Here is a 27,180-nt window from a genome sequence, read left to right as displayed (position 1 = left end):
AACTTCCAATTTCATGGCATTGTTAAATGTGATAATTTAACATTTATTCTATTTAATGACCAATATCGATGCATTTCTCATCACCCCGTGACGAAATCTCACAGGTTGTTGGACTCACAGATCCTCTTCTAGAGATCACCTCTTTGCTCTCCTGCCAACGCAGCAGCACCTCAGCAGCAGCAACCTGCGCCACGCCCCTGTGAAACGGGATCCGGCTCGGGCTTTGTGCTCATTGTTGAGAGACTAATCCAGACAATTACACCTCAAGACTGAGAGTGGCTTGCCTTGCCCAGCAGCTAGCCTCGCCCTGGACGAGGACTGGGATTAGCCCCTCATGCCTCTGGGGCGGTGAGCCTCAAGCCTATACGTACCAGCCCCCCCCCCCCCCCCCCCCCCCAGTTGATGGACAGACCCCACTCACTGCTCCTGCTTTGGTCTGAGCAAGTGTGAGCAGACGTTTGGGTTTGGCCCGGGACAGTCCCGGGTTATCAAGCCGGTTATCCTCGATACCCGACGAATATCTGTAACACATTCAATATCCCCCGGTTTTGACCGCAGTTAAGACCCGAGGACGATTCTACAAATGCCTTCTAAATCATGACAGTTTTCTGCAAAAACCCCATGTTTCTATGTCAGTCGTTCTCAAACATGTTCATGTCAAGGACCCCAAAAATATATGTAATTAGCCGCCGACCCCCATCTGAAAATATGTTGTTCCAGGGACCCCCCCCCCCCCCCCCAGAAGCAGATTTGACTTAAAAACGTTCGCTCTGAAAGAATATATATTCAAAGATTTGCATCACATTTTCACGATTAAAAAAAAATAGCAGATCTACAAGCTATGAGCTTCTAGATCTGATATTATATTATAGCTAAAGTATAACATAATGCTAAAACACCAAAAGGGCTTCCCGTACTGAATGGGTTAAATAATAACACCACTTGTTTTGTTTACTTTAGTACATAGATGTTTAGTCCATCATGTTCTGTTCACTCATCCTAATGACAACCCCAGGTGAAAAAAAATACATTATAGCAGACCTACAAGAGCTCGCTGTGTAGCTTGGCTATTTTAGCTATTTTTTAAATTGGATTTGTCTGAGCTCTCTCCCGCCCATGGCCTCAAACCGCCAGTGTGTGTCTCTGCTTTGCTCACCTGCACTTTGTTCACCTGTCATTCGCTCTATAAACGCAGCAGGGTTATAGTTGGCCTCAAATGGGCGTGTGAACACAAAGAGAGGGAGAAACAAAGAGAGATTGAGAGAGAGAGAGAAAGAAAGAGTGGGCCTGGAGAACAGGAAAAGGGCAAAGGGCAGGTACTTCAGGTTACGGCCGTGTCATACGCCAAAAGTAGGCCAGGGTTCATGTATGTCATAAAATGACGTGTACACGTCTTCAGGGGGTGGGGGAGGAGGTAAGGGGCTTCTCGACCATAATAGTTTGACAGTTTCTTGATACTTAACTTTTCTCAGCGCGAGCACCTCTCCTCGTCCCCATCCCTCAGAGAGGATGGTGGCCGAGGATGACGGCGCTTGCCGTCAACTGCTGTGAGTGTTGTGATATAGGAACATAGGAGGCCGTTCCCACAGAAGCTGGAGCTGACATCATAAACGAAAAAAACACACAGACACACACACACAACAAGGTACCTGGGGCGGATGAGAGGAAGGGAAGGTGGGGGCAGGCGAACCGGTGAGATGGGAGTCGGGGGGGGGGATGGGCGGCCTAGGGGTGTTTCGTCTCGACTGCGATTGGCTAAGCGTGTCGCGGTGGACACACCTGTGGGTGCCAGAGGCTAAGGAGATTGGCTGCGACCTGAAATTTACACCTGCGGGGGGAGGGAGGAGGGCTACATGTAAACCAAGCCCTTTACAAGTTCTGTCTCTCTTCTTGAGGAGCTTAACCAACGAACATCGGCGACAAGAACCCGGAAAGAAGAAGCAGAAGAAGAAGAAGAAGAAGAAGAGGGGGAAAAAAACTACTTTAAAGAGGCGCCGGCCGGGAGAGACTTCACTAGCTTCAACGCCGGTTTGGTTTTGTTTCCGCGACGGGCCGGTCTTCTCCGTCCCATGGATGGATCTGACCTCCCAGCGAGCTGACCTGACACTTTATCTACCCGAAAAAGGACAGCGTCTTTTATTTTCACCACCGAAGCCTACAAAAGTTGACCGTCCTTCAGCGAGAAGGAGGAAAGAGACTAAGCCAGAGAGGCGTCAGCGCCAGCGCACAATGATGTCTCTTGTCTTGGGTTTCTGGCTCAATGACCACACCTGGGGACAGACAGGGTAAAAACTCACAAACGTGATACTTTCTTTGTCTGCTTTTACATCATTTTGGTTGAAACACTTGCTGTTTGACGTTGACATAGTTAGAGCTTTACGGACATTTTGTTTTATATTGACTTACAGTAGGCACTGATCAGGAAATGCGTGGCAAACCAATTAGGTCATTGCGTGAAGCCTTCGGCATTTGTACGCCGATATAGGAGGGTCGAGTTAGTTTCGATGGGAAGCAAAAGCTTAATCTGTATCAAATTCCAGCTCCATTTAAACAGAGAAAGGAGAGGAAACAATAGAAGCCAACGCTCATTCCTAAACTGGATAGACCAGTTGGGGCAGGTAAAGGCAAGCTGCCAGACTTGTCAAAGGATATGAAAACGGTGGCAGATCCCTGCTATTGGAAGACTGAAAATGTTCTTTACAATAGGACATTTGAGCAAATGGTAACAATTTTTACAAATTGGAGAACTGATAACAGGTTATTTGTTTCTTTATAGGGAAAAGGTATTGTGAAATTGGATGTTTAGTTGTAAAGGATTCTTGCCTCAGCGAGCGATAATTCATATGAGAAACTGCGTCGACAACTTTTCTCTAACACCTGTTGACTGACAAGCCTTTGTGGTCTTTTGCTAAGATATTGTCTGTTGAAGAGGAGGCTAAAATACCAAGGGTGGACATGTTCTTGCTTGTCTTTTGGCTTGTGTAGCTAGAGATTTGAGAGAATAATCCCTGTTTTTTTGCCTTTGATCTGAGAAAAGGAAAGCTAGTAGTACAGCGTGCAGAACATAAAATGTCTGCTCATCCATTTTATTTGCCTCCGTGGTTTCTGTAGCAGTTTGATAGAGAGAGAATTTAGACGACTTCCTCCGAGCAGTTAAATTCAGAAAAAAACGCAAGTTAACTTTTTATTGGTTGATTTAAGCCGGTGTTCTTTAGTAGCTCTTATGAGCTTATGAGGTTCGGAAAGGCATCGGTAAAATGGAGGGAAAATGTCGACCACATACTGTACAGTGAATGCAGAGCGAGGTGGAAGGTTGTGATTGGTGGAAAGGGAGACATTTGTTCAATTCTTTCATATTATTTGAATAGCTGCGAGTCACATGAGTTCTAATAGCTATGCCAGTGTGTGACAACAGGGTGGAAACAAGAGTAGGATTTCAGCCAAAAGTGAGATGAAATGCGATGATAGGGACATCAAACAAAATGGTGGACCTGCTTCTGAATGGTTGCTTTTATAATGTTTGTTCACAGCTAGCGATTTGAAGCAGAAGAGCAACTGCCTTGTAATAAAAAGGAACTGTTGCTCTTATCACCACACAGGTTGAGAGGTCAAGTTAAAGCAGCATTTGACGTTAGTGGATTGACTTAATGACAGTTTTACATAGGCCATGTGTCATGGTCAATTTTAACAGTTACAACTATGCTGTCGTGTATAATGTATTACCCCCCCCCAAGAAAGGAGCAATGATAATTAGGTGATAACTGACATTCAAAGTAATAACTGCAACTTTATGGCAATCATATTTAATTAAACATAAGTTACAGGACAGGAGCTACACTTGGGAATTCTTCACTGAGCATTAAGACAAGCATTAGAGAATTAGAAAAGGACGAATACAACCCTTTTTGATTATCAAATTTCTTGCAAATTTCACCCATTCATTTAAATATTCAAATCAGAAAGGGAAACTGTCTACAAGGGAGGAGTTGATGATACAATGGCTCTGAAAGGGACATATTTACATATTTGCAATACTGAACCAAGTAGCAGTAGCTTTTAGACATGTGGTTCTCAAAGTGGGGTTCGGGGAACCCCAGGGGTCATTGAGGGGTCCCAGGGGGTTTACAGCTAATTCAGTTCACACAGCATCAACTACTTTCACATTACAACATATAATAGACTATTAATAGGCGATCTGCAAGATTAGAGGAGCTTGTAGATCTGCTATTTAAAATTGTATTTATTAAATCTTTTTAAGTGAAAGATTTAGTATATATTTTTTAACAAATCTTCCACGGGGGTCCTTGGTACAACATATTTTCAGATGGGGTTTACAAACTAAAATCTATTTAACATGAGATACTGAGAAGATGTAAAGAGGAGTAGAACAGAAAGTAAAAAATAAACAGGGACGCAGCTACACATCATGGTAACTAGGCGACTCCCCAGTAGTAGGAAGGCCCAATCAGGTGTCGTTGAGATAAGGTACGGACTTAAATAAGGTTTTGGGTTTCCCCAACCATTGTTTTCTCACAAAGACGCCAACTATTGATTAAGGACCAGGCTGGTTTACCTATCAGGTTGTTCATTTCACAGTGGAGTCACATTCCAGCACATGAGGGCAGGGTTACCTGAGCACGTCCTCACTTACAAACAGCCACAAGCGTGGGCAGCCATAAGCGGTTGTGCTCCCACCCGAAAAGAGCACCACGCAGCTTCAACAATGGAATAATAACCCACACAAGGAACAAAGTTTTGCAGAAGAGGAACTATTTGGAAGGACATGTCAGGTTAGAACTAATTCAAAGGAAGTTCGCTGAAGGTACTATAGGGGTCTATCAGGGGTGGGGTGGGGATGTAACGCAGGACAAACTCTACCTTGACCAGATATTATTACTTTTGTGGACACTGCTTCTTTCTGCCTACTCTGGGCTAATCTTTTTTTCTTTCTCTCTCTCTCTCCCTCTTTTCTTCCTCAGAGGGCCTGCAGCACTGGTTTATAATGCTGATGATTAACTAAATAGAGTCTGGGAGAGCAGGTCTGCTTGGCTTTCTCATTTCACTGACCGGGAAGAAGACGCCGCGCGTTCTCAGACAACTGGCTGGAAATTCAAGTTCTTTTTTCTTTTTTTTTCTTCTCTACCCTCCAGTCCATACTCACTCTCTCCCTTTGGTTTTGTTACAATCTTTCCTTGGGGGTACCTTTCATGACGGTAAGGTTACAGGTGTATTCTACGTTTTCCCTCTTCTTGCCTTCCTTTCCTTGAACTTTTCCCTCCCTCATGCTCTGTTCTCTCTGTCCCTCCTCCTCCCCCCTCTCTCACACACTCAAGCTCTTCTATTTCGCCTTGCTTTGCAGGATGACTGGAAACCTGTTCTTTTTCTCCCCATTTTTTCTTTTTACACAATAACTAAATCACACAATGATTCCGTTTTCTGTCTTGAACGAAATGTGTCACTTTGTGCGACATGGAAATGATAAGGCAAAATGGAAAAAGTAACATCAGTTAAGTAAAATGGGACATTATAAAACCCCTACCCTGAACTGTAGAATGATTTGCTGAAATAAATGGGGAACTTCCCTTTATTTGCACACGTAATCAGTAGATTATTGGCTAATATGCTTCACCTCTAATGTGACTAAAACATTTGTAATGCGCTCGTTCAGGCCTCACTGCAACCGTGTAGATTGAAATTTTGGCTACATGGACAAAAGATAAAGGTGTAAAAATAGCATTATACAGGACGGCACAAACGGGGAGTGTGCCGTTTTCACACCGTGTACCTGTGAATGACACACGTTATTCAGTAAACGAGGGCTGACTGCATGACCTTCTGCCTACACAGCGTAGGCACAGGTCAGCCTGAACAGCATTCCTTCAGGCTTTCATCACAACGCAAACAGCAAAGACGGGATACTCTGCGAGGGCTGAGGAGGTTAAAGACGGGATACTCTGCGAGGGCTGAGGAGGTTAAAGACGGGATACTCTGCGAGGGCTGAGGAGGTTAAAGACGGGATACTCTGCGAGGGCTGAGGAGGTTAAAGACGGGATACTCTGCGAGGGCTGAGGAGGTTAAAGACGGGATACTCTGCGAGGGCTGAGGAGGTTAAAGACGGGATACTCTGAGGGCTGAGGAGGTTGATTTATACTCCGTCCTACGACACAAAGTATAAATTCGGCTAATGAGGAAAGAAAATAAATCACGTCACCGCCCAGTTGCTTACATTTCATAATGAGAGAGATCTGTTGAAATGCATTTGACAGCCAGCATGCATTTATTAGAGACAGCTAGTGCGCCATGTTGCAACGTTACAAAAACATGACCGCCATTCTCCAGGGAATATGGTGCAAATAACTCCAGGGGTTGCTCGACACTTTGTGGTATTACAGGATGGATGTGTGCGAGGAAATGTTTGAAATAAGTAACCGCCATCCATTGTGTGAGAAGCAGCTGTCGCAGCCTTGCCATGCCATAGACTCAGACCAGTCGGAACAGGTTTGGGCAATCATTAACAACGGCTTGTGGCCCAATCTTCTGTGACAGCTAGTTTTAAAGTTAAAAAAAACTCAACCAGAACAAAGGATCCGCAATAATACATAAGGGAGAGCGAGGGATGAAGCTAATGACTGCTCACGTTATAAAATGCTAACTTCAGGCATGCAGCTCGGTGACTTCCCTCTGTTCTCCACAGTAGCAGTACAGTTTCTTACTAATATTTCTATCATAATGTTCATTCATTTTGTTGATAATTCATCAATTTCTAAGAAAATATTTCTTGGGCCTATCTGGTTTTACCTGCGTCAAACATTTCATATTAATTAAAGCCCCTATGTACTGTATTTCTTAATATTACTCATGGTTGATAGATTCGAAACCACTCCATCTTTCTACCTTTTTTTAATGTTATTTTTTCCAGTTTTAGAAGTCTATGGCATGCCAAAGGATTAACTTTATGACTACATCATTCAGTAGCTCATGCCTTTACCAGAGGTGTTGGTCAGGAGAAACCTTGGACGATTATCTCCATCTTACGAGGCAGCATTGGATAGCATATCACTTTCTCTAATACTGCCTGGTAATGATGATGATCGCTGTCCACTATACTGCGATGAATCCTGTCACGTTAAGCAAGATTAGTAGACTGCTACAGACAACTATTATTAATCACATTATTATTACGTTTGGCTACAGCTTTGCCCAAAAAAGCGGGGGGTTGTTTGGGGTGGGTGGGTGGGAGGGTTTCCAAAAAAAAGAATTGGCTCTCAGGACCCATCTTACCTGACAGTGGTGGATTGTACGTGTGTGTTCTAACACTGTCTGGTAACGATGTTTTCTGGGTGACCCATGGACTGCAGCCTAACCCAACTCTGAAACATACCACGCTCAATGAGTCACTCTCCAAGCACTGGTTCCCAATCACTGGGTCGCGGACACATTGTTATGGGTCCCTTTCCTTTTCTTTTTTTTTGCTCACTACATTTTGTTTTTTAATTATTGTCGTCGTTTCAAAACATTTTCAAAAACATTCCCCAAAAAAAGCTAACATTTTCACAAATTAAAAACAAAGTTCTATTTTTTCAGTGATTTCATGAAGAAATCGAACCAAAAACTAAGAAATTCCATAAATTAGAAAATGTTTAAGAAGTAGTGAAAATAGCCAATCTACAAGCTCACAACGTGGCGCAAAGAGACGTGTTGTGAGCTTGTAGATCTGCTATTTTCACTATTTTAATGTCTAATCTCTCTTTTGGGTCTCAGCCTGAAAAGTTTGGGAACCAATGCTCTACTAAAGCACAGCCCTTTTGACTCTAATAGTTGAAACTTCAGTTGTTCTTTAGCATCTCTGGATTTTAATGAATGTTTTCCATCTACAAGATTCCTCCGATGATGTCATTGTTAGGTAAACTTACCTGTGGCCTTAGTCACCGTCATTATTTTAGCTGAAGTTATAGTGCACCATGTAAGCTCTAGAGCTATAGCTGTAACTTGAACACTTAAAATTCATTGTACATCTGTCAAATTGTGAAAATACTACCTTTCTACAAACTTATGACGACATGCCCAGAATAGAGAGACTATAGGTTTCATGTGGTTAAAACCGATGTAATAATAACCTCTCCTATTAAATCAGATAATTCTGATATCCATTCATTTCAACCTCCTTTTGAGTTTGTGAGAAACAAATTACTTTCCTCTGGGAAATGAAAAAAGAGTAGACAAATATTTGGGCCCTAAAGCTCAGCCATTGTTCTTCCTCTCTGTACTTCCCTGTCCTGTATTCATTTTTTTTTCTTTCTTTCTTTTTTATGGCGACCCCTCCCTGTCCGAGAGTATCAGTGGGTTGATGGTTCCACCGGTCGTGCCGGGAGTCGTTTCCTTGTTCCCTCCCCCCGTACAGTGTGGGCCTTTGTGCTGTGTGGCCACGATTGGTCCGTAACTCGCCTTACCTGCGTGGCACATCCTGTAACTGACACATGAGCTCACCTGAGCACTTAACGACAAAAATAGACCTCAACGACACTGCCGTCTCTTCCCTCTATACCCGCTAAACCCACAGCCTGTGTGCTAATAGAATTACCGCATATTTCAACAGTCAAGAATGATTCATTCACATGAATGAATCATTAAAGTAAGTAAAGATATAAATTGAAGGTTTAGTATACCGGAACAAAATACTTTTTGAACCACCAGACCACCCCCACACATATTTTCCTTTTTGAATTTCAGAGGACACTGATAAGGTATTTTAAGTGAAATGAGCAGATCCCTGGAGGCAAATGAGGGTTTTATCCTTTGCCAGTAGGAAAATAAATCCCAATTAAATATGTGGAACCTTCAAACAGTCACCACAGACGAAGGCAAATAATAAAGACAGAGCTGGCAGAGGCCTAATGTTTGTTTAAGGAGGGAGAATTACCCCGCAAATATTAAGCCACACCTATATTTGCCCACCCAGCTCCATTATCCGAGTCATAGACACACGCAATATATAGCTTAGCCTTTTTTTTGTCCTTCCCTTCTTGTTTAGTCACCGCCCTTTTCTTTCTCCTGGCGTCAAAAAGCATCAGTTTCAGAGAGTAATGATGAAACCAGGAAGGCTATATAGGTTCTGTTGAAAAAGAAAACGCCATGAAAAGAGTTTGCTTTAAAGCTTCCTTTGTCGTCTCCCTTGGCCTGTACTTACTTATACAGTCAAAATGTCAGCTCTCTCCACGGGTTTGTTGTTCCTGTCCATGCATGGCAAATCACTGTCAATATCCAGTACTACTGAACTACACTGTGTGGGCTTTGTGGACACTACGAAGTACACAGTAAATTCCTCAGTGTATAATTATTCAATCCAATCGTAACTCTGGCAGACTAGTGTACAAATTCAACCAAATGTCCATTTTGGTTACATTGGTACACTCGCGGAGTAAAGGAGTTTACTGTGTAGTGTGCTCGTTTCGTCCTTTTTTGCTGCTTGCATGTCTCACTGTCTCTTCTGGTTTCTCCTTCCTCGGTCGTGTACAGGTACTGTAAAAAGCTCAGAGGTGATCCTTCCAGCCCGTTGATAGGCGTCTTACCAGACATGGTTAGATGTAATTATTTGTCTCTAATACTGTCTGGTAATGCCGTCCATTAAATGGCATTACCTTCCGCTCTCTCTCATTTCTCTCTGTCACTCTTTAACGTGTCAAGTGCCCTCCGTCATCTTTGGCAGTGTATTTATTGACCAAAAGCTGTACAGTCGACACACAAGTGATTATGTATAGCGACAGATGGGGTGGAATAGACGAATGACGGCGATAATGTATATGGAACTATGAGCCTTGCACTGGAAGAATGATTGAATTCTTGGGGTTTCTTCTATGTGGTTTGTGTCAGAGTTCCCTTTGTTCAGCGGCTATTCCCCATAATGCCTTTAGAACATGACTGCACCTGCTGACTATTTGAGTTTCAATAAAAGGCTGTACATGTGAAGGTTAAACGTGTGATATGTTGTGTTGAATGTCATGCACGGAAAACATTCATATTCATTCATCATTAAAACAGTATTTGTATACTATGTAGTATGTAATAAAATATTTTTTGTTTTGAATGAAATAAGTGCTTCTTTTCCGTCAAATTTTTACACTGCCATAGTTAAATTAACCCTAAGCCAGGATTTTTACAATCTAGTGTCATCCAAGAACATTTTCTCAGGTAACTGTAGCTTTATGTTTCTGAATGTATATAATTACACTTATCTTCATTATGCAAAGTAACTGCAATATTATATCATGTTATGTACGGAAATCCTGAATAAAATAAGTTAAAATGGCCTATTTTTATCATTTCCTTTTTCTGATTTATATAATAATACCATTGTAGTATTTTTAAAAAGGGAACATTTAACCACTTAAACTCTCTGCAATTAGTAAACTGCCATTTAGTTGACCAGTGCAGACTCTGTATTTGACCTACTCTTTTTACCCCCCTATAATATTTTGAACTCTCGGCAAAGAAAATTGGTATATTATACCAATTTTCTTCAAAACGTGTCGCTGTTTGAGCTCATTGATCTGCCATTTTCGTCCGTGAATGTTACCCCCAAAATTGTGATGCTAGAGTTCAAGTGGTTAAAAGTGTATTTTAGGGCTTTTTATTTTATTATCCACTGGGCCTCCATTTCTCTGGTCATTGTGTTCTGGAGAACTCTTGCCTGCACAGACCGGAATGCCAAGCCCCCAGTCAGGTGTGGATCGGGTTACAGGTGAACAGAGCTCCTTTTTAAATGCCTCAATTTACCCATGAGGTCCCCCCCCCCCCCATCAGCTAAGCCCTCATTGTGTCCTAGAAAAGGCCCGTCGACGTGGCCTGCTTGATAAGCCCAGAAGCACAAGGGACCGGGTTATTATCAGTGGTGGGAAAAAGTACTCACATTCTTTACTTAAGTAAAAGTATCAATGTAGAACTACTAACTAAAAGTCCAGAATTCAAAAGTAAAAGTACCAAAGTATTGGTATCAAAATTAACTTAAAGTAGAAAGTACTTATTCGTTTCAAGTTTTCAAATGTATAACAATCTTTTGAAAATAGAAGATCTAAGCTCACAATGCATCGCATTGTGACGCGTTGTGAAAAAAGTACAATATTTGCCTCTGAGTAGAAGTAAAAGTATTGGAAACTGGAAATACCCAAGTAAAGTACAAATACCTCAAAATTGGACTTAAGTGCAGTACTTAAGTAAATGTACTTAGTTACTTTCCAACACTGCCAGAAGTACAAGGGACCCAGGTTATTACAACTTTACAGTGACAATTTATATGCTTATAACTGCTTTTATTTTGTTGTTACACTAGCCTTTTTTAATTAACACCCCCCTTGCTCTACCCTCTCTCTCTCTCTCTCACTCACTCACGCAAACACACACATAAATTGGCCTATTGGTGTTTGATTAGGGCTGTTAGCCTGGGGGTTCAGTTGACTGGTTAAATGCAGCTGTGATTTTATCAGGAACGAACACAAAGACAAAAACCATTTGGCCATTTACCAGAACAGGCTCCTCAAGGCCCCATTAACCTCTTACTGTAAGTGCTACTGCAAAAAATAGAAAATAGAAAATGAAAAAATTCCAGTCCAACCCGGGACTTGTACGAATGAATAACATGTTATTTTATCCAATTTGTATGGGAGAGTATTTTAATACAATATAACCATCACATCTTGTATTCCAGTGAGAAATTTAGCCCCTTGGTGTCAGCTTGGACACAATGAATAAAGCTATTTGAAACAGACACAGTACACCACATCTCCACTGGACACTAGAGAGAGACAACGGACATTGTAGCTTTTAAGGGTTAAGTTGACATTTTGACTGTCTTTAGTTTGCCATCTCTTTTTTGTTGGCAGCCATTCACCATACTACAGTAAGAAATAAGGTGCCCTTCAGCTACTCCTAATATATTGTTAGCAAGCCAAGAGGAACTGCACTAGCAAGATAATAGTTTAGATAGTGGTTAGTACTAGTAGAGGCTATTACCTTTTAATAGGGAATGATAACAAGCCATTTGTTAGTAGAGTAAAATGTAGAAAGGGAACCTATAATTGAATGTGTGTGAACTATTCATACACAATTGAATAAGTCTGTTAATGAATCCAACCAAATTACTGAATAAAATAAACATTTAACAAGGGCTGCGACAGGGGATTCATTCTGATTCTTTCAAAAGAGTTTAAAAAATAGAAAAAAGTGCCAACCTACAAGCTTACAACTCGTCGATTATAAGCAGTCTCACATAATATATTCTTTGATATGTAAACAAAAAACAAACTATCAAAGAAAACACACTTCTCCATTATTCGACGAATAGAACAAGTCAAAGCGATCAATAGAAGCCCTACACGTGACCTAGAATGACATTCAGCAGCATGCCAGTCAATTGGATGCAGGAAGAAATCCTGCTTCGTCATCCTGCTGCGGGGAGGCTGAACAGAGAATGGACGTCGGCGAGCGGCCATCTTGAATGAGTGTGACATCATCATCATTCACAAACCAGCCACTGGCAATGTTACATTCCAGACACGGAGAGCTCGTGAAGGATTCCAGCGCTGGTCTGTGCATGCTCCCAGTCGGACCAGATTCCTTTGCTACGCTCCACTACGGAGGAGTTCAATTGAGTTTGGCACTGAGGTGGAACGTACAGCAGAGCCGAGGGCTAAACCGGTGTGACATATAGTATAGCTACGGGTGTGGTGACGTAGGCCTCGGCGCGCTGTCACGCACTCACCCGAGGAGGGAACTCCTTTAAGTGGTCAGCCAGAGGCTTTGAAAAGAGCGAACTGCAGGTGAAATTGAAATTGTAAAAAGTTATTTGGCCATAAACTAGGTCGTATAGATGGTAGTACCGTGTGGTAGTAGTAGCCACTGATATACTCAAGACAGCCGGATTACAAAATAATCATTATGGCTTCCATGAGAGAAAGGCAATACATTTAAAAAAAACATTTAAACTCGAATGTCATCCGAGTTAAATGGAAGCAGGAAGACACTTTTCAGCATTTGTTTGATCTTCCATTGACGTGCAATCATTAAAGATTTGCCAATGCTGATGGAATGAGGCCAGGCCGTCGGAACAAAGCGTGCTGTTCTACAATCGTGGCAGTTAGGTCTGAATACGCTCGTTTGTGTCTTCATACCGTTAAGCTGCTGACTGGGTTAGCAGCTTTGCAACCAGGTGTGTCTGTGTTTAGAATGGCGGCCCAAAACGCATCGTTGCCAAGGGAACCGTACTACACACAAAGAGTGATGCTTTAAAAAGTGCTGCTGATCCCTGAATATTTGGTTATCATTCATGCCATAGTGCACAGCACACCCATTGTGTGTTCAAGCTCTGCAAAACCAGATCCTGACGCTTGTTTTCTTTATACAGCTTTATACAATGATGCTGGTAATGACAGCAAACGGGCGGTATCTTTAAAACTATTCAAAGAGAGAAAACAACTTGTGCCTCTCTACATTTTGGGTGACCACAGAAGCTTAGTAAAATGCAGATTGTGATGGAATGTCCTTCATTGACAATAAGGGTTGCCCACCATGCCCCTGGCAGGTAAATAAAGATTTTGGGCAAGTGGAGTTTGCTTTCTGGTTGGCCGACCGGGTAAGTGCTCGTTTGAAAGTGGATGCAACCATCTATAAAGACAACAGGAGATGTCTGTCTAAACACCCGACCGAGGCCAGAGCACTCTGTCATCTGGTCTGTGGAATGTAAAATAAGAGCACTATTAAGTGAACCCATAGTCATATTATTCATAGCAATGTAGATATTTGGCATACAAAATGAGGTATGACATTTTGTATCACAGCACAGCCCCAGAAAGGCCTTAGTGTCCACCCCTGTACGTGGTCGAATCGTCAAAAAACTGGTGTCGTGTGGTGAAAATCTCCAATCTACAAGCTCACAATGCGGGAGGCGTTGTGAACTTGTAGATTTGAATGACATATACCCAAAACAGTGACAATAGCTAGAATGAGATGAAGGAATTAGGATCTGTATATAGTAAATACACTGTCAAATCATGCAGAAATGGTCTCATAAGGAGAATTCGGCTGTTCTTTTTTTAATTAAGCTTTAAAGGGACACTTCACCCCTTTTGCAACCAGATCTTATTTTAATGATGTTTGGGAGATTTTACTGGGGTTTTTATGTGGGTAATATGTCTATTTAGATATTTTAGTATTTAAAAGTGTCTTCCTGGACTATATCCCCCAGGAAAGTGTTTCTTGTCTCCCTCCCAAACATCATTAAAATAAGATCTGGTTGCACAGCAGCATAGTACCCTGGGTTCTAAACAGTAAACAAGCCTCCATAACTTATTGGTTGCATACAAATTCTCCTTCATGTACAGTACAGTATGTCCTCACTGTTCCGTATCAGATATGGCCCAAAATGAATACAATTCTCAGCATTTATTCCCAAAAGAATGAGGTTTCACTGAGAGAAAAAAAGATGATACTGCATATAGCATTGTCCTTGCGGTTTTGGATGCGTGTCAAAAACAGGTTTTGGGAAACTAGACTTGAGTATGTCCCCTTCTTGTATGTCTCACCTACGGTGGGATGGATTGGCTCGAGACCATGGGAAACGCTGCCTTCCCCGCAGACCCCCCACCCCCCACCCTCAATGGCGGTGTAATTCTGTAAGGAAATCATGAATAGCGGGAGAGAGAGAGACCCCATTGAAACGGGTCTTTCTTTACATTGTAACTTAACTCCATTCCTTCCCCTATAACACCTTGACAAGGAGAATCCTTCCAAATAATGGGTTGTGCAGGGACACCATTGCTGCAGGCAGCACCCCTGTAATTGCAAAACTACTTCCTGGTGCGAGAGGCGGTTGAGATGACATGGGAATGGGCTCGTCTCCAAAGACACACAGCTTGCAGTGTCCCCGCCCAGTGACAAGGCCCGCCCATCCGCGCGCGCACGCACACACGCACACACACACACACACACACACACACGGACACACACGCACACAGGTTTCTATTACTATACTTGTGAGGACATCAACATTTTGAAGACAGCTATTTTATGAATGCCATTTCAAAACATTTTACCGTTTTTAACCCCAACCCTAAAGCCGAAAACAGCAGATCCTGCATGTGTAGATCTGGTGTTTTTGGTGCACAACACAAGTACTTTTAGGTAATAATCTGGCACAACTGTAACCCCAACCCCTAAACCTCTAAATGTCTAATCCTAATCTTTTCTGAATTGTAAACCTAACTCTACAAATATGTTTTAACCATAAAACAACCATTTATCATTATGAGGAGTCCTGACAATGTCCATTTCTCAAATTCTGCTACACTTGTACAGACATTTAGTCCTCACAAGTATATTAATACACGTACACACACACACACACACACACACTCAGACATTAAATAAGATATACTCATGTACAAACATATGCCCTCGCAGGTGTACACGCACGGCGCACGCACACACACGCACGTCGCACACACACATGCTTGCACAGTCTTGGCAGATGGCGGGCTGAGGAATCGGTGGGGCTGTAAAACAAACCTGTTCTCTTTGTCCACCTACGCGGCACTTTGCACAGTGTGTCTATCAGATGGCGGCTCTTTATCAAGGTGTGGCTGACACTGGGCTCAACACCAGCCAAACACAAAGCACTTTTTACACAAGAAATATACCTCCAATAATAAATGGGGTGCCTCAGTCTGTACTAATGTTCTTGCCAAAGACCTGTTTCAGTCTCTGCTGCCATTTTTTGCACTCCAAATGATGCGTTTACAAAGCCACAGCAGCCTCGTGAGTGACGGAACATGGTTGTGTGGCTGGTGTCTTACTTTCTGCGTTTTAAGGTGAAATACATTTCTTAAGACTTTAACAAGACTGGCGTAGAGGGAAGTAACGCACGCCTCATGATGAGATGATCCATAATTGTATGGTTGCATGGATGCTTGTTAGAAAAGACGCCCATCCCTGTCAATTATCAGCCAGTTGGGAGGAAGAGGAGATTATGGTTAATTGCCAACTGTGGTTGGTGCCTGGGCGAGCCCTCAGTTATCAAATCATGGAGACAGGGAGTGATTAGTGGATTTTCCATACGAGGAGACAAATGCTGCTAATGTTGCTCAACTGCATGCTTGGCATTACATCTAGTAACTTCACAATATAACTTGTATCAGTATGCCAGAATAGCAATCATTTTATGACATGTCCAATAACGCAGACTCATTTTTGAGTGGTGCCTAACCGCTCCAATGAACAGATATGTGTCTCTATGTATGTATGTCTCCATGTATGTCTGAGAACGGACAGCTGCACTGTTGGCGTGGCCTGTTTCACTGAGATCAGCTGACCAGACGCTCCTAAAAGATCTGCGCACGCCACTGAAACTGAAAGGCGACAGAGCTTTATCAGTCGCAGCACCGAATCTGTGGAACACTCTGCCATTAGCTGTCAGGGCTGGCCATTTTTAAATCCATATTAAAGACACATCTATTCTGCCTGGCCTTTTAAAAAAACAACTGTCCCCATGGAGGCAATGGGGCAAGGAAAATGTAATTGCGACTGTAGGTCGCATTTACTATGAAAATCTGCATTTCCGTGTGTCATGTCACACCTCCATATAGTCACGCCTACATTTCCATATATGGAGCCGACCTGTTCTGACAATCCTTATGTTGATCCGACCTTATCAAACCCTGTACACTCAAGACACGCTCCATTTATGGCCAGTACAGAATTCATTCCATATGTTGATCTGACCCCCCCATGCCAAAGCGCCAGCACTTGCCCAGCAGTCTTGCGGCACCCATGCGGATGCGTGCAGGTGTGCTTCTCGCCCTCAGGGCGTCTTACTGGTATGTGATATTTGCCAATTTGTTATTTAAAAAGGTCTTAAAAGTCCTTAAAGGACCACTTCACCACTTTTCAACCTCTTCATATAATAGGTCCTCACTAATAATCATGATAAAATGGCACCGATTTTTCCCTACTCAGTCCGTGTCTCATAGGAGGGCTGTGGGCAGTTTAGAACCGTCTTCCAGTGACATCATCATTAGGCAGATTATTTTTTAAACAAGATTTCTTTACACAAAGATTTTCATTATCGTGAGAACGATCGCATTGCAACATTTCAGGACTAGAAAGCCTGCAGTTTTTATTAGCTTGTATTCCCCATCGATGATGTCACTGGAAGACGGTTTCTGAACTGCCCACAGCCCTCCTATGAGACACAGACAAGAGTAGAAAAAAATTGCGACATTTTTTCAAGATTATTAGTGAGGACCTATTATAATTATGAAGATAGGTTGAAAAGTGGTGAAGTGGTCCTTTAAATTGTCACTTTAGAAATGTAAAGATACCCTGTCTGCACTCATACTGTATGATGATTTGTTTACTGTTGAGTGAGAAAACAATGTTCACATTAAGCGAATCATCTGGGAACCCCCCCCCCCCACCCCCCGGACCCCCGGTTTGGGAACCATTGCACTAGAATATTGTCGCTACAATGAAGACAAGCAAGATCATGTTGAAGCCCATAGCGCACTCACTTCACTATATTGAAGCCCATAGCGCACTCACTTCGCTCGTGCCATAGCAGTTTGTGCTGTCACATTCCATCTATGAGTCCTGAATTTCACATTGTATGCCCAGGGCTTGCCAGCAGGTGTGTTTGAGTTCGCCTTCATTATGATGACAGAATCCAAAGCATGTCACCAACACAACCTCTCATAAATGTTGACTTCACCCTTTTTATGTCTGGACACAATACGTTGAAAGGCCAACAAATCCCTTTTGATTGACAGCCTGTTCTCATGTTACTCATATAGGGTTCACAGCAGACGAACGGATTACTGGCAATTAATATTGAATGATGTTAAACGCAGGTAGAGGGCCAATGTGGGACACTTATCCTTGAGTGGTATGTGCTGGGTTGATTGTATGGCTCGTTTTCAATATAATTAGCAACTGTTGCCTAGGGGCCCATTGCCAGGGCAACCAGTGATTGTTTACACTGGCCAAGCGTGTGCCCACATTGACCGAAGATTGGCCAGTCGACTTCACTTCTCTGTTCTCTCTGTAAAAGTTAGCCGTTGGGACTACATTTGGGTGGAGGAGGGGGATTAGATGGAGGCTTCATGCAATTTCTGCTGACCGTGTGCTTCAAGTGAAGTGAGTAAGTGACGCTCTCCAGTTCTAGAAACAGCAGCCAGTAAGGTCAGATTTCATCCCTTGACAGGCAGCGCAAAACGCCACATTCATTTCATTCATGTATTGCTCAATGCTCATTCTACGTTTTTGTCATCTCACGTCTGCAAAAACTTGATAAATGTATTGCCAGAAAAAACTAAAATGAAATGACCACTAAACTATTTGCTGTGATGGGTCGACAGCTTACAGAAATCAATTCAAGCATGTGCAGTATACACCAGGATGAAAGAAAAGCCAAAGCCACTAGTGCTCTCCTTTCAATGCATCTCAAGTCTATCTTGACTCAATCTTCAGAATTGGATATAGCCTGTGCTTTCTGCTCTGTTAACCGTACAGGGCCAAGACGAGACAGACAGACGTGCCGTCCACCTCTCTCTCTCCCCTTGGCTGACGGCCAGGCCCCAATGGAAATTCTCGATTCTCCCCCAACGATGCGGGTGATCAGTGGCAGCGAATGACGTCATCCAAGTATTGGGTTGAGCCCAGCCCTGAGGGTGAAGCAGGGTTGACGGCTCTGCCAGAGGCAGACGCCACAGCAGGGACACGAGCGAAGGAGGAGGAGGAGGCACGCGAGTGTCCTGCGGCGATCGGGACATCGCAGCAGGGGGACGCAGAGGTGTCAGGAGGACAGGATCCTTTGTGCCCAATTAACCGCAGGTTCAATGAGGAGGTAACGTCAGCCGAAGGTCCGGAGGAGGCAACAGAGAGGTCCGGCCGGGGGAGTGCGGAGGAGGAAGGGGGCAGGAGCAGTGATGGAGGGCCAGGTGTGTGTGGGGAAAGGTGGGCCGTCTCATGATTCAAATGACTACAACTGAGTGTTGCTTAAAAAAAGGATAGTAAAAAACACTTTTTTTTCCTATCGATTACTCACCCCATGGAGACTTGAATTCATATAATTTTTTTGTTTTTTGTCGCATTCCTAAGCCAATAATGCCATGACCAGCAGTGGTTCCCTATCGAGACACACAGTCTCCTCTGCGTCTCCATAGGGAACCACTACTGGTTATTGAATTACTAGCTTAGGAATGCGACAAAATCTAATATATATCCATGAATACAGGTCTCCATGGGGTGAGTAATCGATAGGAAAGAAAACTCATTTTGGGGGTGAACTATCCCTGTAAGGTACTTTACACACTGGAAGCGTGGCAAATAAACAATACAGAAACGCGTCTGTGGATATTTCACGTGAAACGACCCACGTGGTTTATGACGTGTCCATACAGGTGGATGGCATTATTTGCGGTGAAAACTTTGTTTAAAAAAGAAAGGCCGCTTTATTACCACCTAATATCCGTGTTCTGTGTGGTTGTACTCATGACACAAGCAACAGTTATATGTATAATATAAGTGATATTTGTTAGTTAAAATAAGTGTTAGTAATCGTTTCTAAAGCCTTTTTGTTCAGTAGCAGGGATCTTGCTGTGTCTCTGCTGCTCTTTAGTAAATGACTCAGATACTATTATCATCCAACCAGGAGAGAGAATTGGAACGCAATCAAATTAAATAAATGGTCACCAGTTTGGATGAAACTGGTGACCCACCTGAAAATGTATTTTCAAGTGCTGGAGACACAGGAAGATCCATATTACTGAACAAATAATGTATATATAGCAATGATTATTATCAAAATATTGAGCTTTAACAAAAAACATTATTTCACTGCCGTTTACTGGAAATCCTGTATTTCAAATTAGAACCGTTACCGATTACTGGAAATCCCGTAAATGAGCATTTTATATTAATATGAAACAGCTGCACTGCAAACCAGCCTGTAGTCATGCCCCGGTTGCTATGCAACGCCTCCGTCATCCCCAGCACAAGGATTTTTGCACACGGCCCCCCGGATCTAAAATGCCTCGTAAATATGAAACTACGGGCGCTCTCTGTGGTTTTGAAAAAAACATCCGATGTTTGGATGTGATTTGTGATTTTTCACCTGCTGGCGATCGACATCTTACCATTTCTGGCGAAAGGTGAACATCGTAAGGTAATGCTAACACTATAGCCGTTTCTTCTCCTCTCACTTCACGAGGCCAGGAGACCGGATGTAAAGGACTAGAAAACCTGTCATATCCGTCGGCAGGGTTTAACTACCTCCTCAGACTGTGTGAGTGCGTGCGTGCATGCTAGTTAAATTCGTTTAGAGGTTAGGTTGAGGGGTTGGGTTTGGTGTCGTGCACTGGAAACAGCACAAGCCCACAGCTTGTAGATCGGCAAATTTTTTGTTTGGGTTATGGATAAAATGAAATGGCCAAAAACGATAAAACAAAATCACCGTCCTAAAATGTTGACATCCTCACAAGTAGGCTACAGTATAGTAATACAATTACATGTGTGTATGTGTGTGCATATGTGTGTGCGTGCGTGTCAGGTATGTGTCTGGTGGAGCGTTACTTCAGTGTGGTCAGGAGCAACAGGAGAACCCCTTCCAGACGATTGGAGGAGCTCTCCTACCCAGACAGGGAGAGGGAACCCCGGGGCTCTGGACCCTTCTATTTCTTCGGAGGTGCCAACGGGGCCGCAATGTAAGTACAAAACACTCTTTTCTGCATTATATGCTTTGCCTCATATGCTTTCAAACAACACAGATGACCACTAGCTGTACAACTTAGTGAATACGTTGGCTAATAATTTAAATACGTTCAGCCTGTCGCCCCTACGTATACGTCATTATAGGGGAACATTTTCCAAAATAGCACTTTTTTCTTTTTTGTGAGGGAACAGGGGAGGGTGGGCTATATGTATGCCTGTAATACTGAAGAAAAAAAAGAAATAGGCAGATCTATTTTCTCTATTTCTGACATTTCATATATACAGTATGTTTCAAATGAAAATGAAACCTATTTATTTCAGCTAAACTGCATGAACTCATGACCTGTGGATAACAGTATGTTGGTAAGACACAGTAAGTACAGTAGAAGTGTGATGGATTTTCTCTGGTTCTAGAGTGAGCGATTATTGCGAGAGCAAAGGATGGAGGCGGACCTACGACGTGCGCAGGGAGGATTTCAAGCTGAAGTGGTGCGAGACCAAGTCTCCGGCCAACTACTACAGCTTCAGAGAAGGTAAAAGCAGTCATTGGTGATGTGAGATGACACCAAACACACTTTGTGGTAATTCTATACATTACACTCCCTTATGGTAATTACAGTACACTGCCTTTCCCCCGCACAGAAAACTGGGACACCTCACACCTGGTATGTTTTGTTATACTGTACACTATCATCATTGTTGCGAGTGAAGGCTAGCTCTGGTCCATATCAGTGTTGATTTCGTCGACTAATACTAAGACGAAAAATTTCGGTTTTTCACTGACGAAAACTAAATGAAAACTAAGCTATGATGATTAAAACTAAGACTGCATATATTGACAATTTCGTCAACAAATAAGAACTACCGGTAGACTAAAATGTTTAAAATATAAAAAATATAAAAAATATTTTGCTAGTAAACCTACTCTCACTCGTTTAGCAGTCCAGGCACCTTATCTGGTAATCCAGCATGACAGTCTGTCGCGGGTTCGAGTCCCGACGAACTTTACTGTGTGTCTTCCCTCCCCCATCTCTCTCTCCCCGTTTCCAGTCTAAATTACTGTAATCTATCAATAAAGGCAAAAAAGCCCACAAAAATATATTTAAAAAAAAAGACTGGTAGGAAGGTAGAAAGGCTCTCAGCACCCCACCTTCCGTGTAAAATACACTTTTTGGCCAGAAAACAAATTATTCCACTGACTGGACTGAAACATATTTTAGTTACTCAGACTCCTGTGCTCCACTCCACCTACAGATCTTGCCAATGGCATTTTTCTGTTTTACAGAAAGGTGGGGGGCTGAGAGACTTTCCACCCAGGAGAGTAGGCGTTCAACACATTAAAACCATCTTTGTTTTGATGAGTAAAAAAGTGTGTTCTTTATTTTTACTAAAGCCGAGAGAATGCGCTACCGGTGATTTGAAACAAATGTCCGAAGATTCACATAGAGCTAAGGAGAACTCCTAATGCCATGGACCAGAGCTAGGTGAACGCCATACATCTCCCTCAAAAAGGATTAGGTTTATCCTATTCCAGGATGAATATTTGACAGAATCAAGATCTACAAGTTCACAACGCATTGCAATGTGAGCTTGTAGATCGCTGTTTTCAGTTTCAGATATATTTGGTGTAGGGAGGGAAAAACGCAGGGTAGGGTTTAATAGTGAAAGTAAAGAAAACAAGATAGGGTATAATATTAACAACATGGCTTCTAGGGGTGTGGAAAAAAATCGATTTGAATTAGAATCACGATTCTCATTATAAACGATTCAAAATCGATTCATAATTTCCAAAAATCGATTTTCAAAAATAAAAAATAAAATACATGCATTCCCTATGCAATCTGTAGCTATGGATAGCAAGTTACAAGGTGTGATGTCTATGGACGAAGCACCAACACACACACACAGACACACACATGCACGCACACGCACAAACACACTCACACACCTATATGACTGCCTGGCACCATCGGCGTCATGCCATGAAAATAAAAATTCCATCCATGTCTGCATCCAGGTAAACAGCTGGTGTTCCAGATTCCCAATAACAAGGTTCTGACCACTAAGATCGGTCTTCTCTGCAGTCTTCGAGAGTATGACCGTGTCAGTACCAAAGTCAACCATGGTCAAGGACAGAGGTGAGACAACAAATCCACACAATATTTTACAGCTCGCTTCTAGCTGATTTGACTCCATTTTCACATCCATATGTTCCAAATGGGTACACTGGTTTCAAAAGGGAGGGATGAACCATTATCGGTCTCCATTGTTGTCGTAAGAGAATACTGCGAGTTTCATGTCAGTTCTTTTTCTCTGTTACACACTAATGGCTTCTGGTATACTGTATCCCTTGGCTTCAATAAATAATGTTCACAATGGTAGCAAACATCTTGGGGCAGAATATAACAACTTTCTGCACACAATGTGACAAGCTTGTGGTGATGTCAGGATATTTCTGGAGCAACGTATTCCTTGGAGCACAGACCATGCCGTTTACTCAGGTTTCAGTGAGGTGACCTGCTTGCATGAACTAGCTGTAGGCAAGCTTATACTGAAAGTAGCAATATGGTAAGTACATATTGACGCCAGATACTAGTAGACTTCATATCTTCATGATGAACTTGTCTTAACATCTCAACCCTGAAGCACCAAGGGAACATCACACATTTACACCTACAGTAGCTGGAATATAATTTATTTTTACCCCCATTTCTCTCCAATTTAGCCGTTATGCAAATAATTCATCCCCATACACATTTCACAGAAATGTGTTGTCATGTGTTGTATCCAAACGAATCTGCCAGTAAAAAACCCCCAAAGAAAATCTCTGTGATATTATCTAACTCCTCCCGCCAACACTTACTGCTGACAGGTGCCACCCCAGCCCGTAGGAGTATGTGCAGTGACAATTATCAAGCTCCCCGACAAGCTTTCCTCCCCCAAATGTATAGGCGCCCCTCCCCCAAATGTATAGGCGCCCGACAAAGGCCGATGCACCACTGTGGATTCGAACTCACAACCTCCATGGTGGTGGTTAGCTGGTGGACAGGTGTCACTACGGTGTCATGTAAACATTGAAACATGAAAATAGCAGATCTACAAGCTCCCAGTCCCAACACAATACGACGCTTCTATATATCGACAATTAATTTGTCACTAGTTTTTTTTAAACCCTTTGCCTATAATTCTGTTATGAAATGATTATTGCTTATTATTGATTAAATCAATTAGTTTGATTAACTAATGAACCCGTACATTATTCATGGGCTCTGTTGATAATTCCCTATTGCTGTTTAGTAGGAGACTGAAAATGGAGGACTTCTTTCCTGCAACATTCCGCTTGGACATGAAGGACGAGAGAGAGGCTTTCTTTGCCCTACAGCAAGGTAAAACATTGTGACACAGCTGCACAGTATAGCATGGTGATACTATCACACTGGTTAAACTAGATTCTTGTTTTGTGAGGGGGCGTTCGTGGGAAAAGTTAGCAAGAACTCGTTCCAGTCGTTGAATTTGCAAAGAGAAGAGAAATTATGGAATTTGCCTGGTGATGCAACTATCGACAATCTCCTTTGCGATAACTTTGATAGGAACACAGAGAATTAGGGTTTTTTTAATTGCCGCAAAAATGTTGAATTTACTTTTTTATAATTGAGCAAATCGATGAATATGATTAACTACTTAATCACTATTTTATATACTTACAGAAACTATTCTAAAGAAAAAAAGTGAGATTTAAATATGTTTTCGTTTCGATTAGCGATAATTTTGTATAATCCATTAAATCAATCAAACTGTTCAACTCCTCGATGATGATGATGATATAGCAACCTCGTTTCATTGGGGGTTAGTGCACTTCACCTCCCATAAGGCCATGGGAAACTCACCAGCGGAACATGTTGCCATAGCGACCAGTCAGAAGAGGGCAGGGCTGAGACACACAAAGGGAAATGTTCAACAGGCTCCCAGGCCTGTACAGTACATTGCTATTGGACTGTACAAAACTCACTCCAGTGGCCAAGCTTGTATAGCTTGCAGTGGTGGAAGAAGTACTCAGATTTTATATCAATACTACAATATAGAAATAGTCTGTTACAGGTAAAATAATGTACAGTATGAAAGTACACACACGAGAAACGTGAATACTCGAGTGCAATATACCAATGTAATGAAAGTACCGCAACATTGTACTGTAGTAAACGTCATTTGAAAATAGCTGATCTACAAGCTCACAATACGTCGCGATGCGAGCTTGTAGATCACTGTACTTTAAGTGTTTTGATGCCAATACTTTTGTATTTTTACTCAAGTACATTTTGAATTCCATACTATTACTGATGGAGTAGTTCTGTACCGCAGCATTGATACTTTTACTTAATTAAAAACTTTTGAGTACTTTTTCCACCGCTGAACGATACCACGGTTTGGTCTGTGTGTTGTTCACTGAGGCACGAGGCCTTCAGCATTATGTCAACATGAGGTACAGACAGTAATGGCGAACATATGGTTATCAGAAAGTCAATACAAACACACAGTCACCTTTCATCTCTGGGAGATGAATGAATCTGTGGAACATGTACAGCACAGGACAGGAAGGCTCAGCTTAAACCTGAACAGATCAGAGAAGGTTTTGCAGACTTTGCTGCCCTCCCTCTCCAGAGTGGTGGAAGTGTATGTAGGGTGCCGGGGCTGTGCTTAGCCATGCAATGCATAGCATGTTACATTTTGAAGATGCTCATTCAACTTTATGAGAGTTCAGTTAACCTCCAATATATAGAATAGTCTCTCGAGACAGACTGTTGCCTAACCCAATCTTCAAATGAATCAGAAGAGCTAATGCAAATCGAAGTCGATCTTTGCAGTCGCGTAAATAATTCTGTACATCAAGTTGTTTATATAGCGTAGATTCTTAGCAGAAATTGTGGACAAAGATTGTGGAATAGTTGTCTGGTTTCAGAGAATATTACTAGACTATATCAGGGAAGGATCTCATCAAGTCACCCCAGCCTCTGGGGCAGACTTACTGTACCACTCTGCCTGGTGGTTGCTACAGTAGGTGCGAGCAACAGGGAGACACACATGTGGATATGTAAGCCCACGGGTCTGAACCAGGGGAGAGGCATCTTCCTCCTGAGAAGCCAGAAGGACATCACCACCCTCAGACTAAAGCTACAGGATCTGGAGGACAGCCAACAATACAAGATGCACTTCCGACAACCTCAAGCACGCATTGTGCAACAGTGAGTGAACACAATTCTTCACATTTCAACTATTCTGTTACATCACATTACATTCGAGCATTCCATGCAAATGAAACCTTTTGGTTCCATTAATCCATTCATGTACATTTTCTCAGAGATAAATGAACACTGACGATGTTTCAGTGTGGATTTGGATTGGGGTCGAAGAGATTATTTTTAATGGCGGTCTGTGGCCTCATGCATATCAAATTGAGGGCCCTTTAACCCATTTAGACCGGAGACCAGATTCTACAAAATGTCTTAGAAATGCTAACAGTTTTCTGAAATCAGTGGTGAACAAACTTTTTCATGTCAAGGACCCCAAATATTACATGTATTTGGCCGCACACCCTAATCTGAAAATATGTTGTTTCAGGGACCCCCCAGAAGCAAAGATTTTAGTTAAAACGTTCGTTGTGAAAGAATAAGATTTGTGCCACATTTTTCAAAAATAGGAGCTCTACAAGCGCTATGAGCTTGGTTGAGAATCACCGCTTTAGAAGTTGGCCCATCAACAAATGTGTCCTCTCACCCCCACACACACACACAGGTACATCCAGAACCCGCTGCTCCTGAAGGGGCGGAAGTTTGACGTGCGCTCCTACCTGATGATTGCATGCACGTCTCCTTACATGGTCTTCTTTCGCCACGGCTACGTACGACTGACCTGCGATCGCTACGACCCCGACTCTAACAATCTGTCCGCCCACCTGACAAACCAGGTAGACTTGTAATGCATAACTGGAACAGATTTTAACATGACATTATATATTTAGAGTATCACTAATACTGTACCACTTAACACGGCAGAATATAGACACTGGGGTTCAAGTGGTTTATAAATCAGATTTCCCTTACTTATCCCTTTATACTTTATTGCATGCGTCAAGTTGCACAAGCACTACTGAGATCAGAGATCTGTTTCCATCTCCATCTCCCTCGTGTTGTAAAACATTGTGCAGGAGTGTTTTAATCGCCTGGTAGAGACATACACTCTATATAGATATGATCAATTAACCTTACCATAATATCAAAAACCATCATGTGTTGGATCATGTCTAGCAGTCAAGAAAAACATTCCAATCGGACTCTAATTATCTAAAGTAGCACAACAGATATACAAGCTTACAACACCTCATAATGATGCACTTGCCACATTATTGAATCTCCTGCACAAACACCTTGAAGG

At 42.4% G+C, this 27,180-nt stretch overlaps 1 protein-coding gene across 1 annotated transcript in view; it reads left to right on the top strand.

The window, feature by feature from the left end:
• Positions 1 to 1,903: 1,903 nt before the first annotated feature.
• The window catches only part of ttll10 (tubulin tyrosine ligase-like family, member 10), a gene marked incomplete at its 3' end in the record, with an annotated part of 30,432 nt that continues 5,155 nt past the window's right edge, over positions 1,904 to 27,180 (top strand). The window contains exons 1-8 of the mRNA XM_080762910.1: positions 1,904 to 2,285; positions 18,553 to 18,980; positions 20,591 to 20,744; positions 21,166 to 21,284; positions 22,769 to 22,889; positions 24,052 to 24,137; positions 25,808 to 25,991; positions 26,542 to 26,713. Of these exons, the coding sequence (XP_080619036.1) occupies positions 18,671 to 18,980; positions 20,591 to 20,744; positions 21,166 to 21,284; positions 22,769 to 22,889; positions 24,052 to 24,137; positions 25,808 to 25,991; positions 26,542 to 26,713 (1,146 nt within the window). The 5' untranslated portion in view covers positions 1,904 to 2,285; positions 18,553 to 18,670. The remainder of the gene's footprint in view (positions 2,286 to 18,552; positions 18,981 to 20,590; positions 20,745 to 21,165; positions 21,285 to 22,768; positions 22,890 to 24,051; positions 24,138 to 25,807; positions 25,992 to 26,541; positions 26,714 to 27,180) is intronic.

This window comes from Protomyctophum bolini (genome assembly GCF_963924005.1).
Source record: "Protomyctophum bolini genome assembly, chromosome: 5".
Lineage (NCBI taxonomy): Eukaryota > Metazoa > Chordata > Actinopteri > Myctophiformes > Myctophidae > Protomyctophum > Protomyctophum bolini.
Note: the sequence above shows the minus strand (reverse complement) of the source record. Positions and strands in the feature narration are given on the sequence as shown.